Source organism: Nesoenas mayeri, assembly GCF_963082525.1.
Source record: "Nesoenas mayeri genome assembly, chromosome: 2".
Taxonomy (NCBI): Eukaryota; Metazoa; Chordata; class Aves; order Columbiformes; family Columbidae; genus Nesoenas; species Nesoenas mayeri.
In genome coordinates, this window is record NC_137543.1 from 40,556,854 (window position 1) to 40,577,744 (window position 20,891).

Sequence of the window (20,891 nt, forward strand, 5' to 3'; positions counted from 1 at the left end):
GAGAAATGAAAACTTATCCAATGAACTCTAACACCTTGTAGTGTTCATGTTTGCCTTTTGAGTATGTTTATTTTTACTAGTCCTGAAATTAGGAAATGAATTAAAAGCTGAAACACTCGAGTGTCACACTGATAACATGCTTATCATTCTAAAGTACTTCTAGCACGTTCATTTTAGTAACCTTACGTGCAGACATTAATATATCACAACTAATTGGTTACAATGGATGCAATGACAGCTTGGCAAGCACCAGGCTGAGGCAGAGGATGTTAGGCCTCAGCGTAGGAGGCCTGTTTCTTTAATGCTTTGCACAATCTTGTTTTTTTTCTTTTTGTTGTGCTTCCTAACTAGTAGTGATAGTTACTTACATGCAAAATATTTTTCATTAAAACGTGAGATTTAGCCTCTGTTACTTTAAACACTGCAAAGTGCAGTTATTTTTCAGAACATTAGCATACCACTGGTACAGTATGATCTGGAACAATGTTTTTCACGTGTCAGTAATTTTCAAACTAATCTGTCTCAGCAATACTTTTAAGACATGGCAAGTGTTACTTGTTTATGAGCAGGGATGTGCTGGTTCCTTTTTTTCTTATATGTCAGCCCTTTCTTTTGTGCTTGAATTGGATTGTTTTTGGTGGCAGAGTTTGGTAAGTCATCTAGAATTCAGTTAAGAATTCAGTTTACCATTTCTTAGCAAGAATAGAGCCTCACTTACTGTCCTAAGGTTCTGTTGACTCTACAGTGCTGGCAGGAGTAAAATTTAATCATGTAAGTAAATTAACTGGAGTTTTATTAATAATTACTAGGGAGTGAATATTCTATATATGACTATATCCAAACAATCTATCTTAAAAAAACACACTTCTTATGAAAGTCCATTTCAGGTGCCACAAAGGTCAACTATAGCATTATCAAACAGTGCAGCTCAGAACTTTCAAAATAAATCTCTAAATTCTCAGAATTTAAATATATTATTTTTAAAAGTGTAACAAAAATTCTTTAAAAATAACTTTATAAAGGCAGAGAAGCAATTAAATGCATGGGCTTGATTTTAATGTTTCCATAATCAGATGTAGCTTTCACAGAGTATCACAGAAGGCACTTTAGGATCCTGCCTTTTCTCTGACACACGTAAATTCTCTATGTGTTTTGGTACAGCTCTCCTAAGAAACTTGGAATGTAAACACAATGCCAATGTCTTTTTTTGTAGTTGATGATCAAGGTTAACAGAAGTATCTAGGTATGTTTTTCTTTTTTGACTGGGAAATGCTTTTATTCTCTTGCCTGCTTAAAACACAAAACGAACAAGCCAGGATTTTTTTATTAATATTGTTTTAAGTGCAGGAACAGTACCATAATTTGTTGAAATGCCTCTGTCAGTCGAATGGAGAATGTTTCCTTTGTTCTTCAAAGAAAGAGGACACTTGTAAACTCATTGAATTGCTTATCTGTAAACACCACTGGGGCCCTGTTTTGGCTTTACATTGGTGAGGAACTCCTCTGCTTTTCTCAAATGAAGAGTTAGACACTTAAAATGACAATTTCACTTACTCTAAATTACACTATACATATGTAGCTTGTCTGTCTGAAAAATCATTGTGCTTCTTGACTACCAGAAAGGGTACATTGCATATTGAAAAAAGGAGAACAAAGGATAATCGAAGGAACTTGACCTATCTAGTGCATTACTCATATCCTCCTCTTTTAAAATGTAATATAAACAAAGGCTAATGTATAAGCTTAAGTTGACTTTGTTTGCTTTATTTTCTTTCCATATGTTTCTAATTTCCTTATTCCACTAGTCACTCATACATCCTTCATCAGTCCTTCATTAGTTATTCAGACAGATTTTATGTAAACTGAGTCCGGAGATCTATGTACTAAACCTGGGAAGGTAATTATGAAAATTGCCCATGCAAATTGGGAAAAGGCACACATAAATTACCAGTTAGAGGCTTAGCTAGTAGTTTGCTTGCATATTTACCTGAATTACATTCATAATTGCAGTAATTATGTGAACAGTCATGGATGCACTTTTGCACACACAGCAACTACATTAGAATTTGTTCTTGAAATGACTAAAGCCATTGCTTTGCTGAGACAAGTCAAAGAGGATAAAGTGAGTTTCCCTACTTACAAAATTTGGGATTACTAGGATGACCCTATTCTAGAATATTGATGAAACTTAAGGAGCTATGGTAACGCAGTATGAAGTTACGCTCTGGTTGAATGGTACACTGGCATGAAGAGCTCACCTGAAGGCAGTCTGTGGCACATGAACAAGACAAAACAGTGTGGATAGGTGTTTTGTTACTTGGAATATTCCTCTGTCATTTCATTTTGGGATTATGTGAATTCTAATCTTTCTAATGGTTAAATATTCTCTCCTGTAGTAGCTGAGTACTTGCCTAGTCAGGGTAGCTCCTAGGGTTACCTTCTGTCAGTGTAAAAACGTGGCACATAGATCCCATTTTAGATTTGAGTGCGTTGTATTCAATTACATTAACCCGGATTTGTCTATTTAATACACTGAAAATTAAAACTAAGGGCTGTGTCTGTCAACAGAGCTGACAAATGGGCAGCAGAAGAGTTGAAGGATATCAGAACAAGCTTGGTGTGCTCACAGCAGCCTGAAACCTGGGAAACATAAACAGCTGTGTTTTGTACTGTATGAATATTATTACTTATTATCACATTGAGCTCCAGATAACATTAGGTTATATAGACCCAAATAGAAATTAGAAATAGATTAATATTATGAGACCCTCATCCAAAAAGAAAGGGAAGAGGAAAACTTCCAAGAAAACTCTAGATTTGCTTTAAAATGATGCAAATATTCATCCAGACTAAACCATTTTAACACTTTGATGAACCTGGGAGACTATGCTGAGAAAACACTGGGGCCATTTCTTTGGAAGGTCTTATCTCCAGACAACATCACTCTGAATGCACAGTGGTTACAGCCTTCTCTAATTTGAAGAGATCTCTCTAAAGCTCAACTTTGTCTCTCATTAATCTGTGTTACCTATGTATCCTTCTCTTTCGTTACCACGAAGACATCATTTCCACAGCTTGAAAGTTCTTTTATTTCAGGCTTATTTTTTTAGTGTCTGGAGCTTGTGTTCTGTAAACGTCTTCATTCATCATTTTTTCCCTTGCAGATAGCAATTGGTTCCTCACTAAATTTCACTTAAAACTTTTCTATGATGTAGTGGATTCCATACAAAACAGGTGAAATACCTTGAGTTTTGCTACTGTCTTTGTCAGGATATGAGTATTTTATCACAACCAGTTCTTACCACAGACTTCAGTATGCTTCCCTGGCATGCAGGGATAGAGTGAAATCACTGTATGAGTGGTCATAAACAAATCACTTCCCCACCTGTTGGTTGCTGCTCAGTAATATTGAAAGTACAAGTTTGCAAGACAAAGGAAAAATTACATTTTCTTGGCCAAAACAAAGTTTTATTATAAAGATGAATGAGAAAATAAGAGGTTTCAGGATCAAAAAGAATAGACTGAATAATGAGTTTAAAAAGATATCATAAGTTGTGGTTACCTAAAGTGCATCCCTTTTCAAGGAGTTATGGCTTTCACTTTTTTTTTTTCTCTTAATTTATTTTGGTAAGTTGACCAGGCTTTATTAAGGAAGATATCCAGCATTTAGAAATATCCAATCAGGAAAACAAAGAGATATTCTGAAATTAAAAAGAAGGTTCCTAGGCAGGTCTCCTGTCGCATGCTAATATAATGAACACTAAGCAAAATAGATTTACTAATTTTAATCTTTTGAGACTGCTCAATATCTGTTCATCTTCTATGTAGTTGAAAATAAAATAATTGAGATTTTTCTTGTTTCAGAATTATAATATTGGACTTGGCAAGCTGCAGATGGATAATTACACTGGAGATGTTAAATAGGTTTTAGAGACAAAATTGTAAATAATACAATACAGAAGAATGATGGACTTATTAGCATATCATTAAATCGCTTTTTCCCTGAGAGCCAGGCATATTTTTCATAACTTAGGAAAAATGTCTTGCCTAGCAGTAACACATGTGCTTAACATTTACAAAACCCACAATATTTGACTGTGGCATTAGGTTTCTATTGAAGGGAAAATTATGATAATATAGTTACAAATATCAGTAAGTTTATCACTTGATAACAAGATCACATGTATGAAAAACAGTCTCTTCTGAGTTGAACATTTTGCAGACCTTTTGTTTCAGCTTCCATTAGTGCTGTTGCTCACACTGAGGATTTACAGGGCCACAACATAGCAACAGGAAGATTTGATAAAAGATCCTTTCACTGATGTAATTTAAACTATCCAACTGACTGTTATTAATAAAAATTATGGTTTTTCTTATGTTTTTGTATTTAATCAAAAGTAGAATCATGTGGGATACAGGTTTGGTTTTTTTTCAGGGCTACTGGTATCAGCCAGTAGAAGTATGATCTTTATCAAAGCAAATGAACTTAGTCCAGAAAGTCGCAAAATGCACACCCAAAATGTAGATTAGTTTAGTTTTCAGCAGATACACATCAATGGTGACTGATGTGCACTCATAATTCTATACAGTTTATTCCTGGGGTGGCAGGAAGTTGCAGGAAGGATTGTTTGGTTTAGTACAACTGTTGTATATGGGAATGCCAGAGGTAGCACAGCACCACTGTTTCTATCCGAAATATGAAATATCTGGCAAATTAGTTTGCTTAAGCAGGGGTGATATTAATGAATGAGCCTTCAGGACTCTGAGCCAGCTGAGTCTGCCTAATCCAGCCATTTCTTAACTTACTCATGTCCAGACTTCACTCATCATTATTTTTCTGTGGGAGATTTTGTTGTAGTCACAATGCCATTTGTAAACCACAACCCCAGATAGGACACTAGGGCTCCAGGAAAGAATTTCAAAGATGTGCCACATCGCAGTGCCCAAGAGGAAGAATATAGACAATTACAGACTACATTTGCCTGTGTTACCCTGGTTTCAAAGATCTAACTTCGTATCACATTGGAATGGAAACAAAGTCCATTAAATGTTTGTGCAGAACAGCAGGAACTCTCATAAGCCTAATGATGAAGGTAATGAGATGATTAGAGCGTGTAACAGACTCAGGTTTTAGCACTTTCTCTGCCTTCTGAATGACAGAAATTTTCATTTGAGATCCTTCTGCCCTTTATTTCTGTCCAGTGCCTAAACAGATGGACAACACTGGAAAGACAGCCTCTCCTCCCTTGCAAAAGCGTTTTGCAGTGAAGCAGCATACTTAGATTAAATGTCTTTGACAATATTTCAAAAATCTCTTATTTCAGCTGATGTGCTGCAGAGTGCAGCTTTGTGAGGGAACTGGCATTTCTTTGGACTGAGATAAGGTGCAGTGCAAATCCTACAGAGTTTTGCTATAGAGTTAGAAGACAGGAGACTCCTCAATATTGCACTAACTTTTCAGATGTCACAGTTGGTTTAGTGTGATTTTCTAACCAGAAAGAATTTTCTGTCTCTTCCCACATGGTCTTGCCCTGCACTTAGGCACACCTCCTGTCATTGAACCCGGGGAATGTGGCTTGTCACGTAAGATATTAAACTCAACAAGCAGCAGAACCTTCTTTGGGATGGGCAAATGGAACAGTTAATGAGAGAAAGAGAAACCCTAGAAAACACAGAAGGACACAAGTTAGCTGGATGTGCATTTCAGATGAGTCTTGCTTTATATAGAATATTGACAATTTAAGAGTTTTTTGCCCAACCTTACTAACTAGAAAGAACTACTCTTCATCGGTTTTGAACTTCACATGGTGTACAGGGTGAGAAAGGCAGAGCTCAGTTCACTGTCGAGCTCCAGAATTTGTTGCTGTGCATGGAAATAATGCAGCCATTACAAATCTAGGGATGAGGTTTTCCAAGAGGAGGTGAGAACTGAGGAAGAGCATGAACTGACATGATATACAGTATGGAGTCACCAAGAATGATCTGCAGTTATAGTTCTTACATTTTCTGTTGCCCCTTTCATCATTTTTCTCTGCTGCATCTGTCATTAATGAGTGTAGGTCTAATAGCTTCTCCTTGGGCAGCCATCCCTTACTGAAACTAAGCTCATTAAAACAATATTAAAGCCTTGAATTGACTAAATTCAAAGGGTTACCTGGTCATTCAAGGTCTCAACATCTTCCTTGAAGACTTTCACATCTATCAAGTTAGTAAATAACTGCATCTATGTTGCCCTAAGCATACAAACATTGGCATACTCAAATCATTCCCATGGAGTCAGTCTTAACATAATAAATACTGTAGTCAAGCCACATGTTATTCTTTACTATGTGTAAACATCCTTGAATACATTTATTTAAACATCCCAGTCTAAGTCTAGTATTTCCAATTTATTTCACATTAAACACTTTCTAAATGTTATGTAAGCTGCGCTTTCCTTTGAAATATATAGTGCGATGAATATGAATATCTCATTAGAAATCTATTTATTTAGATGCTAAATCCCCCAGTCTTCTTAATAGTAACACTACCACATAAAATAATTAAAGTATGTATGACAAAATTCACTGACAGATGCACTGACATTACTGGAAGATACACAACTATGCACTAAATACTTCCTTGGCCCTGCACTGTGCTTAGCATACTCTGTTCTCATGTGGCCAGATCCTCTCTTGGCAAACCTGTTGGAAAATTTAGAAATTATCTACTGGAGAGCGACACTGATTCAAGAAAGACTCTCCAGACTGTTTTATTAATATAAATGTATCCAATACAACTTCCTTTACTTTGTGGTAGGGTGAGATGGATGATGTGATGAGAGTACCTGTGTCTGTTACAGCAGACAGAGCAAACAACATATGACAGATCATAGTCACATTGCCTAGGTCACTGCAGGAACACAGTTGGATACTCTTGTGGTAAATATCATAGGAGAAAAAAAATAATTAAAAAAAAAAATAGATAGATAAATAAATAAAACCAACAAACAAACAAACAAAGCCCAAACAGATAGCATAGAATGGAACAGAACAGACCAGAAGCCAACAGAGGTTACAGCAATCTTGTGCTGGCTCTTCACAGTATTTCCAAGCATCTAGTTTGTATCCCTAGATGTAATAATTTAATGTCTCTTGCATGCTTGCTTCTATATTTATTGTCTAAAAGACAGGGAAACAATATTGTCTCTCCCAAGCATGTTTTAGATTTCATTTCTTTTGATGAAAGGGTGTTGATTCAGGTGTGTTTGAGTGAACCTGTGAATATACTGCTGACTCAGTAGTTCTTTAGAATCAATAAAACAAATGTGAAATGCATGAATGTTTTCCTTATGTAAATAATGGCTGAAATAGATAATGTTTCTGTTGTTATTTGCCAAAAAGCAGTGAAATGATAACATTGTTATCAGGAGATGTGTGCCTGAATATTTGACTTGTACCCCCTAGATTCCATTTGTCTGCTGTCAGCCTATACCTGCTGTTAAGCACTGGACACTTAAAAAAAGAGAAAAAGATAACACAAATTATTCACCATTAATTCTTTAAAATGAGTCACTATTAAAAGCTTAATTGTTTGCTGAGAGCGTCCAAATTAGTGGTCTTCGCAAGATCAAACAAATTTGAAGATATTTTTCCAAATTAAAATGGAAACATGCATCCAGAATCTACCAAATGAACATGTATGCTCCTGTAATAATTTTATTATCTTCAGCTTCCAGGCCAGACTTTTAATTATGACCCTTTATATCAGTGAAAACCATGTATTCAGGATTAAAAACCTATTTCTTTAACTAGTCTAGTTAAAGACTGTGGTTCGATATATTCTATGCTACAACTTTTATAAAAACCAGAGAACACTTCTAATAACACTTTTCTAATTTCATGGTTCAGTGCACAGTCAGTAAAGATTTAAATAATTCAGAAAGAAAGCCTATTCTGTTCCTTTATTAGAAGTTTGAGTCAGGCAAATTCTTTGACATTTAATGGGTTTTTAACCCTTTTAATAACTTCTTATAATAAAATTTATTGGAGGTTGTTTTAAATAAAGGGTTATTATATTAGAGTGAATAGCAGTCGGTAGTTTTTTATGATTAGTTTTGAGACCTTGGCCCTGTGTGACTCAAAGGATATTAAAACATAAAGTAGAAAAGAATGTTAATAGTCACCAAATTAACTGTGTACTAAGAATTACAGAAACTGTATATTACTGCATTTTTGTCGTTGTGTGATTGTGCTATAAAATTTTGCAGTCAAATTTTGAGTACGTAATTGTTTTAAAGGAGCTTAAGATCACTTACAGGACCAGTACTATATAAAACAACCTGAAGTGGTTTAATTTTTGACAGAATGATTTTGGTAAGTGTAGTAAATTTAATAGATTTTTTTTTTTTTTAGTTTAGACTCCTTTTTACTTGTGAGGTTTCTGCTGTTTAATTTTAAGACTGTTTTCCTAATCAACAGTAATTTTGAATGGTCCTTTCATTTTATCCTGAAAATGTACTGGGCATAGTATATAAAATACACTTATGTATGATACTAGAATATTCCCCAAATACCCACTTACTTTAAAACTTAGTCTTTCATTATGCAGTTAGCTGATACAAAAGAGAATTATAAAATGAGATGATGAAAACACACATCCCTTCCTCTGTTAGGTGGTGCTTTGAGTTATTCCTTTTAATGTCTTTTGAATGGTTCTCTGTGGTCATTTTACAGTAACCTTAGCTCTCATAACAAATCTTTCTTTAGCACTCATTCTCTTATATATGTGCTAAACACCATGGCTCCAAGCCTGACGGTGTTCAAGAAGAGACTGGACAGCACCCTCAGACACATGGTGTGAAACATGAAGTTGTCATACGCAGGGACAGGAGTTGAACTCGATGATCCTTGTGGGTCCCTTCCAACTCAGGACATTCTATGATTCTATGAAATAAAAGAGTGGTTGCAGATATGATTCTCTTTACGTGAATGGAAACAAAGATCTGAGGGTATGCAGATCTTTGGGTTTGATCAGCCTTCATTCATGACAGGCCATACACACCAGTTACCAGTTTTATGCACTCTAATCAGTGAATCCTAACTTCTTGTCAGATTCTGGACATCTAAATGTTGGGGTCACTTTTTGTTTTCCCCTGCTGTACAAATACAAGTTGCCTCATGTTTTAAGTTTTTCTCTCTGAATAATATCACCAGGATGGAAAGCAACCCATGAAACGACATGGTTTGCTTTTGATTCAGCTGTTATTAACCCAGAATCCTAACCACCAACATGCACTGAATAACCATGAGTTAGTACTGCTTAATATCAATGTGGAGGGAGTGAAACGTGTCTAAAATAGACATTTCTGTATTTTTAGACACTCTTTTAAGTTTAAACTTAGATATGATTGCTTGCATTTTGGATCATTAAAAAATTATAAGGTTTTTTGGGTTTGCAATTGTTTATTATCACCATAAATGGTGGGCATGGTTGTTTAAACACAATTCCTTTTCTGTGTGCCACCTCTCACAAACCTGTCCGGCAATGCAATGTTGTCTTTTCTTCTCTTTCGAAACCCTGACTTTGAGAGACAAGTGATTATGTAGGAATTCTTTTTTTTTTCTCCTCTCTTTTTTAATGAGCATCTCTATGTCACTAGGAAACATCTTGCAGATGTGCATTGCCTTAAGGTAGAAGACAATTAAAACAGCTAAAATAAAAACGGTAACATTTCTAAGTGAATCTCGTGGCTTTTCAGGAGGTTGACACTATTGGGTCTAGCGCTACATCTTAATGCAGCATTACCTGGGAACAGACAAATGTTCAGATTTAATATTGCACAGGTACTGGCAGCAAGTTGTCTCAAGAATATAAATGAGAATATGATTAATAACAGAAACTCCTTCGGCCTACCAAAGAATGTCTGTGATGCCTACATGGTGACTAAGGTGGATGACAACAGTAAAGAAGGAAGTACACTGTGGGTATCCTCAGAGATGACACTTAAGATCCCTTGAGCTTTTCTCCCATAATCTTTGTTTGAATTAATTGGTTGAAACATAGCTTTATATAGTATGAAAAATCGTTGCTCTCTGACTTACCTTGACTACTTAGACAAGAAGAAAAGAACTATCAACCACTTCCACAGTATCCATCAGAAAAGTTCATAAGAGCTCTCAGCTGGTAGAAAACTAAGCAAAAACACTGTAAGACCTGGTGGTGGTAATAGAAATAATAGCTACAGTGACTTGATGTGAATTTGCCCAAGGTACTGAAATATGTGATCTCCACTTGCTTTAGTGAATAAACACTGTGTGTTTCTCCTTATGATTTGTTGTTTTGTTGTCCAGAGTGTAATCCCCACTGTTTCTTGCATATACTTAGGCCTATTGTAGATACTTAAGTTGGTTAAGGCAACTTGTCTTTCTTCTTTCATTTAATGATAACATTTATTATAAATAAATTTAGATAGAGAGGGACAAATTTGACTTTTATGGCTTTTGAGAGAGATGTTGCGTCAGTTCTTAATTATAACAAGAAAAATAATACAGAAATTATTTTGCTAACAGCACATTCCTTTTGAAAATGCCTGCCTAATGCTTCTTAGAAACAAATTATTTGCTTCGTAAAGCCACCTTCTGGGATGTTAGTTAAGAGTCCTGCAATTTGACTCTTTCTGCATCTTGCATGGATTAACCAGCTTGTATCAAAAAGGCAGATTATTAGGGATTTTTTAATGCTACATGCTATATCCTGTGCGAGATGAAGGATTCTATCTGAATGCTGACATTCTGTATTTTGTGGACTTTGAGGCACAATATTTCAAGAAAGATTTAGGTTATTGGACATAGTCCAGAGGACAGCAAAAAGAATGATCAGAGGTGTAGAAAACACAGCATATGAAAACAGTCTTTCAATCTTCAGGTTCAGTTGTTTAGTCTAAAGAAGAAAAAACTGAAAGGAAATTCATAATAGCCTTCTAGTGTGTACAACTTTTTCTGTAAAGAAGGAGAAAAACATTCCTCATGCCCACTGAGAGTAGAGCAAAAAGTAGTAGGTTTAAATTACAACAAAGGAGATTTAGGTGAGACATTACGGAAAAAAAAGCTCTTTCCACTGTAAGGATAGTTAAGCACAAGAATTGCCTAGGGAGGTTATGAAGAGGTTAGACAAACATCTGTCAGAAATGATTTAGGTATAGCTAATCCTGCTGTGAGATAAAGTGTTGGACTAAATAACCTTTTGAGGTCCCTTCTAGCACTGTTTTCTGTGATTCTGTGATTAGGATACTGTACTCACATTGTCCTGCAGTAAGATGTTTCTGTGCAGGGATGGTATCACTGTATTCTGCCTTGCACACGTTGCTTTGTTTTTGCTTTAAGCTGATGGGGAGAATGATGGTCTGATGTTTAAAGCACTTTAGCTTTATTTTTACCACCTTATGAGCTTTAAGCAGTGCATTAGGAGCTTGTTTTCAGGCAGACAACCCTGTTCTGTTTTTGCACTAAACATGTGCCTATTAGAAGGGTTATCAGTACACACCTCAGAATTAGCAGCTTTTACTGTGTCTTTAAGTTGCAGACAGACATTTATATGGGTGGATGCTCAGTTTCTGCTTATAAGTGAAATGAAAACAGGAAAAGAAAAAAAAAATAGCCATGAAAAGAAATGTATCATAGCTTCCCTGTTAGTAAAACCAAAATAAAACACATGTTCTAAAGCTGAATATAACACAAGTTGTGAAACATCCTGGAACTGACAGATGGAGAATGATATTAAAGTGCCAGATATTATCATTATTACCTCATCAGAGAGACCATTGAAGGCATCAGACTGTCCTTATCCTGTGTAACACTCAAACTCTTTAACTTTGTTCTTCCATTTGGCATTCTGCCACCCAGCAGGATTTGTATTCAGCTCTGCATTCGGCAAGAGTGTGTTCGCAATATTGCTTCTGCATACTGAATGTGGCTTCAGCACAGCTACACATTGGCGGGTTTTGTAAAACTCCATCTGGAAGAACAAGGAATAGGAAGCTTCTGATTTTAAAGTAGTTCATAAGAAATTGGTCATACTCTGTGTGCAATGTTGACTGAGAGTGTGTCTGATTAGTGCTGCTGTTCTTGCAGAGGCGAAGTCGTCACGGCGCTTGAAACGGGGGCCACAGCAGTGACCCAAGTGTGTGGTCCTCATGGGTGGGACTGTTCTTGAGCCCAGCAAAGGTGCTGGGACAGTTCCTGGTTTGCTGATCCTTTAGGAACCTGAAGATTCATTGTCAAGTGCTTTCCACAGCATAATCTTGTAACTTTTCAGAGTTATGTGGTGAGCTGCCCCTTCTCACTCAAAGAATGAGCAGTTTCCATTTTCTTAGAAAATCCCACGTTTGCACTAGGCAGGGGCAGGACGGGGGGAGGCAGGCTCTGTGCTGCCTGGCAGAAAGAGGCAAGACAGAAACACAGCTGTGGATGCAGTGCTGTGTGGATGCTCCGTGCTGAGGGCCACAGCTCTCTGTGATGGACTTGCACTGGCATATGCCCAGGTCTCACCTTTCTCTGCAGGTGGGTCCCTTAGGTGAGGCTTTCTGGCTTAGCATCTAGGGAACACCTACTCTTAAACAAGCTGTCTCTGTGTTGCTTACTCCTGGTTTTGTGAAGGTAGCCTGGTATTTATCCAAATTAGAATATTCTGAATTCCTACAAAAAGAAAAATACCATTTTTTTTCTACTACACCACCTTGTTTGCAGTTGCAGTTGCAGAATTTCACTAGTGAAGGGTTCTCTTTCAAATCTATATATTCACCTGTTTTGTAGGTGATATATCCAGTGCCGACCAGCTGGTGTCACATTATCTGAAAACACAGTGTATGTTCTGTGCGTAAGCTAATAGTGAATACAGACTGTTTAAAAATATATATCTTTTAAAGAAGACAAACACAGTATGCTCTGCAGTATCTATCTGATAATATATGAAGATTCTAATAAAGGAGACATTATTTGAATAATAACAAATGTATTGTATTTTACTTGGGAATAAGTAATTAAAATTAGAACCTTTGCCCTGCTTCGACTGAGGTAGAAACTTTGCAAATTCATTCAAAATACAGGCAGCATTCTTAGGAGGTTCAAACAGTGCTTGTTTCCTTTCCAGAGTTCATAAAATCATTATAGTACGTATTCTTATTAAAAAGCAGTCTTCTCTTTCCAGCAGTTCATGAGGAGCTTCATTCCCAGCCCTGATCTGACACCAGCAGGTGCTGCCCCACAAAATCCCCAGGTGTTTGCAAGCCGGGCAGCGTGGCCTCAGCCCCTGCCAGGTGGTGGGCACCCTGGGGGCGACACACACCCACACAGACACGCTGAAGGGAGGGCTTTTGGGAGGCTTTTGCATTCCTCTCCCCAGCACTGGAGGGACCAGGTGGGTTTGCATCCCCTGCCTGCCCCGGGGCAGCCCACGCTCCTGCTCCCCGTTCCCCAGCTGCTGCTCAGCCCAACAGCTGGATCTAGAGCGAAACAGCCGAGCAGCAGCTACAGCTCCACCGGCACAACAGTTGTGATAGGGGTTGTCTGCTAAGGAGATAATGATCGCTTTCAAGGCTTGTGTGTTTGACAAGGAGGGGAGCTGGTACTGGAAGGACGGGAACAAGAAGTCAATAGCAATCTTCAAAACTATAAGTATCTGCCAGGATTCAAATTTCAGCCTTCAGTTGGTTTCATACACTGCTCTGTCTCTGCTCCTCTCCTCCAGTGCTTTAGTAGTCATTAAATGAACTTGAACATGTTTGTATTGATAATCCTTTTCTACCAAAAGCTATTAATTTCTAAAGCAAGATAAATACAGGCATAATTGTGATGTCACATTGTCAGAAGCCATTTCAAATCATTTTCAGAGACACATGTACATGTAAAGTGGTAAGTATGCCATAACTAATGGTATTATTAGTTTGATTTACTGCCAACCAGTCAGCTTTACAAAAATCAATCCCCAAGCTCGTAAAGTATCTCCTTAAAATTTGTAATTTTTTACACGATCAATAATAAGAGAAAAGGTGAAGTTTCAGGTTTATCTTTCTTTTTCATTGCATTACTGGTTGAAAGGTATCCTACAGATTGCTTTGATATGTAGGAGTGTGTGTATGAGAGATAGCTTGCAGAAGTCACGAGCGATTAAAAGTTACCAAAAAAAAACTGAGTGGTCTTTAGACAATTCAGATGTCATGCCTAACAAATACTGTCAGTAGAATAAATGTGGTTATGTTAATATGTTGAACCATTAACACATGTCCTTATCATAACAGGAGTTACACAATGGTAGTCCCTGTCAGATTCCACTCAATACGTACAGCATGTTTGTCTGATGCACAGAAAGACAACTATTTCATTTCAGCTCTGGACTGACACTTCCAATTTTAAATCACCCACAGAACACCTTAGCTTAAATCTGAGCTTCTCCCTGATACTCTTTGTCTTTTGTCATGTTTCCCTATGAGTACTGAAAAGACGTTATAGGCAATCTGCTGTAGTGTGTGTGTGTATGGTACATTTGACCTCTGGACAAGAAAGGAGTTTCATCCTCCAGTGCTTTTAATTCTTATCCTTGCAGAGACTGAATTTGTTGCTTGCTTTAAAATAGTATGTCTCGTTAATGCTAAGAAGCGGTGACCCACATAGCACAATGGATTCATTTGTCAATCCCGCGACTTCCGAGCTTTCTGTTCATATATGTCTTAGCAGCAAATCAACTCAGAAATCATTTAATCAGTCTATCAATGCATCCTTCTTGTCAGTCATCTGAATCCTGAAAATTCCAGTATCTCACTGGGAAGCATCAGGAAAAATAGATTTGGACCTAATACTAGATATTCAAATTCTGAAAACTGCAGGTTCCAAATTCAGAGCTCAAACACACACAAATCCTAAGAAGAAAAATAAGATCTGTAAATTGTCTTAAATTTTGAGGATATTTAATGTCCTGGTTTTGTTAAAAACAAAAAAACGTGTTTGTTAAAAACCGTGACATTCATGTTCTGTTCTGGTTCTGAACTTAAGAGTGCAAACTTGTCCCTGTTTGTTAACATTTCTGAAATACTCTACATGCAGCTACAGAAAGCAAAGCCCTTTTGTTCCCCCTATAAAGAAACAAGCTTTCATTGCTTTTTGCTATTCCCATGGGCTGAGGCTAGAGCCTGAATAGTTTATAACAGTCAGTGTTATGCAAATGTCAATCATATCCTTATTCTGCTTGTTTCCAGTATTTACATGTTTATTTAAGTACTTGCCATTTCTTTTAAGCCTTATGTAGCAAATCAGGCCAACAGAGGTCTAAAGAAACAGAGCACTTTGTTAGTGGTGTGCTTAATACAGTTTTTTTCCTCTTGTAGATGCAAGATTTACGGAATACAGAAGGAGCCCAGTATAGTTCCCATCCTCAGATGGCAACCATGAGGCCAAGGGTTCAACCTGCAGATATTAGGCAGCCAGGAATGATGCAGCACGGGCAGCTGACTACTATTAACCAGTCCCAGCTCAGTGCACAGCTTGGTTTGAATATGGGTGGAAACAATGTTCCTCACAACTCACCCTCTCCACCTGGAAGCAAATCTGCAACTCCTTCACCATCCAGTTCAGTCCATGAAGATGAAGGAGAAGATAGCTCTAAGGTAGGCTTAGATGCTAGGATTACTGTGTAAATGGTGGATATTTTTAGGATCTGCTAAATTAATTGTATGGCCACAGTTATTAAGGTGATACTTTATACTATGTTGGTGGTTGACTGAAGTGAATAAAGGGTTATGAATACATAACTTACAGTTTCCAGTCAATTCTTCAGGCAGCTTGAGTAAATGACATCATTCCTGCTTGTGAGAGCAAACTGGAATACTGTAAAACACTAAAAGAATAGGCATTCCATTTAGGACTTAAAGGTTGCATTTTCTCACTTGCTTAGAAGGGATATTTGTTCCTAGTTGAAGATCAGTTTATTGCTATAAAGAGTATGAAGAGTCTGTACAGTGTGCAAGTCTTTGCTACTTGGTCACAGGATGAGTAAACACAACTTCATAGCAACCAGAACAGAAGGATGCTCTACAAACTTTGAAAATCTTACCTTGAAAACCTTGAAGAGCATTGCATTTATATTTGGGAGGTGCTGGCACTCCAGCATGACACATTTAAGCTTCATTTTAGTGTCAGTACAGGCATGAAGAAATAATAGTAATTTAGATTATAAACAAGACACTTATTTAAAGGATAAATGTCAATGTATATAGCACGTTTTGCACGCAAAAGCCTCTCAAATATTTGCAAATCCTGAAAACTTCCCCCAAAATACACAAGTATATTATCTGAATTTTGCAGACATGAAAGCTGAGACACAAAAAGGTTGGAATTTAACACAAAGTCATTGCATAAAGCAGGAATAGTGCATATTGAAATTAAGAACCTCTTTAGCTCTATTTTGTGGTCACTACAAAATAGCAGTCCTGTTACAGCAGTCCTGTAGTGTAGTGAAGATGTTGTACCATGACCCTATCTTGTGGGGAAAAGTTTCAGACTTGTGAGTAATGTGAAGAAAACATATTGTGAGGCAATGAGGAGGTATAATCAAGTCCAGAAATGTAAGCCTAATTTATTTTCAAATGATATTGTTTTTCATGCCTCAAGCTATAAAATAATCATGTAATTTGAGACATATGTTTTACTACATTTTGAATACATTTTTATTCAAGTTTTATTTCAGGACTTTCCCCTGATTTCAGAAACTTGAAGTTTTAAAAATTACTGAATAATTCATACATTTTAAATGAGCACTTCCTTACTCAGAGAGACTTTAGAATACAGCTATGTAAAAATAATTCCAGGCAGCCTTTTCTTTGTCAGAATAATTTATTTGCTACTCCTGTAGGTTGTGGGAGTGTGCAAGATGCTCTAAACTTCGGGAGGAAACATCCACTCAAATAATTAAGATAGGTTTTCTGCTTCTATCAAATATTTCTGTTACCTAACCCATATTTTTAATGTACTTTCTCGCTACAACACTTCATGCTAGCAGAAGAATAGGGTTGTGGTTTCATGCAGAAAGTGCTAATCTGAAGGTAATAACACTAAGTACTGCAGACCAAGTAAAACTTGGTCTTTTGTGGAAGACAGTTTATGTAGTGTTCAACTTTTTAACAAGCCACGTTATTTTAGAAGACTCTTTAAAATTCTCTCATGCTCAGTCTAAGAAGAAAAAAATGAGAAAAGGCACAATACACAACACAAAATTAAGAAAAATACTGAGGAAATTAAGAAGTTAAGAAAAATGCTGAAGTTGATAAGTTGCCTTTACATTTTTTGATAATTATAATATCTCTGCTAAAATAAGTGTTTTAAAGGATATTTAACTTGGTTGATAATGATAGAGGGTTTAATTTAGTCTCCAAGTAGTAGGGATCAAAATACAAGCCTAATGGGGGCAGATTGTGCCACACACATCTTCTATGGGATTTCTTAGGTCTTCCTGAAAATGCCTGAAGTTGGCCACTACCGAGACAGGCAGTGGGCTGGCACGCCTGATCCGATGCGATGGTTCTGCTGTAGTTCCCTGCATAATATACAAGAGTGTTAGAATAATCAACATAAGAAGCTGATGTATTGTTGTAGTTAACAGTTTAGACTTCCTTGCTGTGTGACTTTCTGTCATGCTGCTCTTGCTGGAAGCTGCCAATGAGTGGATATAGATACCTAGATTAAAACAGCCACAATGGTATTAATTTTCTCAGAGCTACTTTGAAGGCTTCTTCTCACTCAGAAAGTCCTACTCCTTATGAAAGAAGGCACTGGATGGGGAAAGCAAGAGATAGAACAGTCATTCGGTCTCATGTCAGAATCTCTTTTACCTGGATATACCTGTGTTAAATTTGGAGTTTTCTCTTTGTTTTATAAACTGTCATGTAGATGTGCAATATTATTTAATAGATGAGGACCAGAGCTCATTATTCAGTCCTTCAGTAAAAGCACATGTGTTATTGTAACATAGTGGCTGCTGGAGCTCACCACATTTGAGCAGCTTCATGGAGTCAGTAAGATGTTCCTGCCGTGAGGACTTTGTAAAAAACAACTGAATTTGCCATACTGTTAATGGCAACGGTGACGTTCTCCCTATTTAACCAGCAGGAGATGTTTGCCTATGTACCAACATTGATCAAAAAAACAAAGTACTTTTTCAAATGGAAAATCACCTCAGTGTCAGATGACCATCATTAGCTTATACCAGCTGAATGCCCAGCCTGATGTGTGAAAGAGAAGCCACTGGTCCTTAAACAGCACATTTGGTAGAGAAATCCCTAATAACTATGCCTATTTCTGGCTAGAGAAAAAAATAAAAAAATCTCTAGTGTCCTGTTCATATTTGCATGAATTTATAGAAAGAGGATGACAGAAGGTATGAACAAATATGTTCTTTATATACATTTGGACTAGAAATATAATTGTATCCCTAGTGAACTGTGTATGGAGGAAAGGACCATTTCAGTTTAACTTGCGTATTCCAAATGCCAGTAATAAGGAAACTTTGTAAACTGATGTAATTGTTCGTGTACTGAGTTTCTTGGATGTTTGCTCTACGGTAAATATTGAGATTGTTGTAAGCCTTATCCAACATACACAGAACTAGTGGCAGCAGCTGCTAAATATTTTTTTGGCAATGCTCATTTTCATAAAGGCTCTTTCATATAGGCCTTTTGGACTTTAAACATCAAATGTTCCCTTGCACAAAAAAAAAAGGGAAAGGAACTGCATTATAGAGGACTCAGTTGTCCTACACACTGTTGCTCTAAAAGCAAGAAAGCTGAGATTGCTTGACCATAAGGTCAGTGACAACCAGTAGCATAATTATAAGCCTATGTATAGCCAGTCAGAAAGCTGCTAGGCACATGGAAATGTGTAGTCTCAGACCAAGCGTATTGTTTCTGCAAATGATGTATGTCTCTAAGTCTCCTTAATTCTTCTAAATCTAGTATGTGGGACTATGGTTAGAAGAAGCAAAAGGGGTGAATTTAAAAATCAATAGTTTTAAGTAACTACAAAAACATTCTAAACAAAGTGGCCACTTACCACATGCTTTATTCTGACCACCTCAACATTGGAGTATTATGTTTATGTAATTCTTGCCATAATTCATACTGTTGGATCATTAAACATGAATTCGGTTATTGCCAAGCATAATTGTGAGCTGCTGGAAGCATTACTGGTTTGCGAATATGCATTTCTTCATAGATGGATAACAGGGTTTTCTTCCATGTTCATTTGAATATCACTTATGAGAAAACTTCAAATAATGTATTTTAGAGGGGAGATAGTGAAAGGACTGCAAGTGGCAAGAATTAACTAACAGAAACATGATTACTAAAGAACTGCTACAGTATATTCTCTTTATGTGGCAGAGGTTTTACAATATTTACTTTATATGATAAGAGTTATAAGTAGAATTCTATGCTGTCTGTTCAGCCTATTATGCACATGGTGCTTGATTAAAATCTATTTTAAACTACAGCGATAACTGCAAGATAGTGTGCATAAAACAGCTCTCCTAGCTCCATTAAAGGCTTTGGTACTATTGCAGTTTATTTTAAATATGCTTATAGACATTTCCCAGCTTCTCAAGGGACATTTAGATATCAACGATGTGCCTTACTTGATAGTTCTAAATCCTACACTAGATATTCTTGTGATCTATTATGTGTGCAACATGGTTAATGTACACTTTTTTAAAGTGAAAGATTATTGCTTTCTTGTGATAAATAAGTTAAATACATCACCATAATTAAGCAATAAGCCATGACAGGAGGTGGATTACCATGAGCTAACTATACCTCCAGGGATTTTGAGGCATAAGTCTATGCCTAGCAGAATATATATGGTTTTTATTTTATTTCCCATCTGTCTCTGCTTTGGTAGTTAGAAGTGGAGTCTATGAAGCTGATAGACTGATGGGAGCATAAGGTAGGCCATCATCTCAGCCGTTTGCAAGGTTATTAGTACTGGTATTCTGGTATTCTTTTTATTTCATTATTTTCATATAAAACAAACAGAATTTCCCCTGTGAGTACTCTCTTTTTAACAGTGGGTTTTTGAAGTCTCTTGATCATTCAGGTCAGAGAATAAGATTTTAGAGCTGTTCTGATAGCAGTTCACCAGAAGACTTCTTATTCAAGTTTCTGCAGCATATCACCTAGTTTAAGGGTAGTTTGTAAGTAATGTGGTATTCTGATATACAGAGAACTTTAAATCTTATTGCTCCAAAAATGCTCTGAAAAGAGGAAGACATTAGTAAATGATAGAGGTAAAATTTTAACTATAGCCAAAATTATTGTCAAGCCTCCTTGCTCATGGAGTTTGCACGGAACTGTCTGAAGAGTTTAGACTGTTATTGCCAATTAACTAGGGAGCCGTAGTTAATTTCAATTTAGCTGATAGTTTTGTGTACCCTATAGAAAGAAATAATAGCAAGAGACTGAAAGTTGAATAAGTTAAAAGTGGGTAGCTCACTGCTTCTGTTTTTCCATATTTTCAAAAATGCTGACAATAGGCTCCACGTCCATTAACCTCGTATTAAAGATGCATCTATTTGACTCATCAATGCTCAGGAAACAAGCAACTTCCTTTTCAAATTGTGGTCATCACGTTGTTGCTGTGCTTAGTAAGCCACAGAGATCCAGGTTGTTCACTGTAGTCACCTGGGCCCTGTTGGATGGGACACAATGATATTTATATAAAAAACAAATAAACAAGCTTTTTCTCAAAATGAGAATTTCCAGCCATTTTCCTCAGTTTCACTGATTTCAATACCTGTGTTATCCTGTGTCACTTTATATGCATTATTAAAAAAAAATAATAGAAGGATGTGATAAAAGTAGATACTTAGCCTAGAGC

At 36.7% G+C, this 20,891-nt stretch overlaps 1 protein-coding gene across 1 annotated transcript in view; it reads left to right on the top strand.

The window, feature by feature from the left end:
• Positions 1-20,891, top strand: part of TOX (thymocyte selection associated high mobility group box) — a gene marked incomplete at its 3' end in the record, with an annotated part of 213,787 nt that overhangs the window by 157,254 nt on the left and 35,642 nt on the right. The window contains exon 4 of the mRNA XM_080340150.1: positions 15,359-15,637. Coding sequence (XP_080196276.1) covers positions 15,359-15,637 — 279 coding nt within the window. The remainder of the gene's footprint in view (positions 1-15,358; positions 15,638-20,891) is intronic.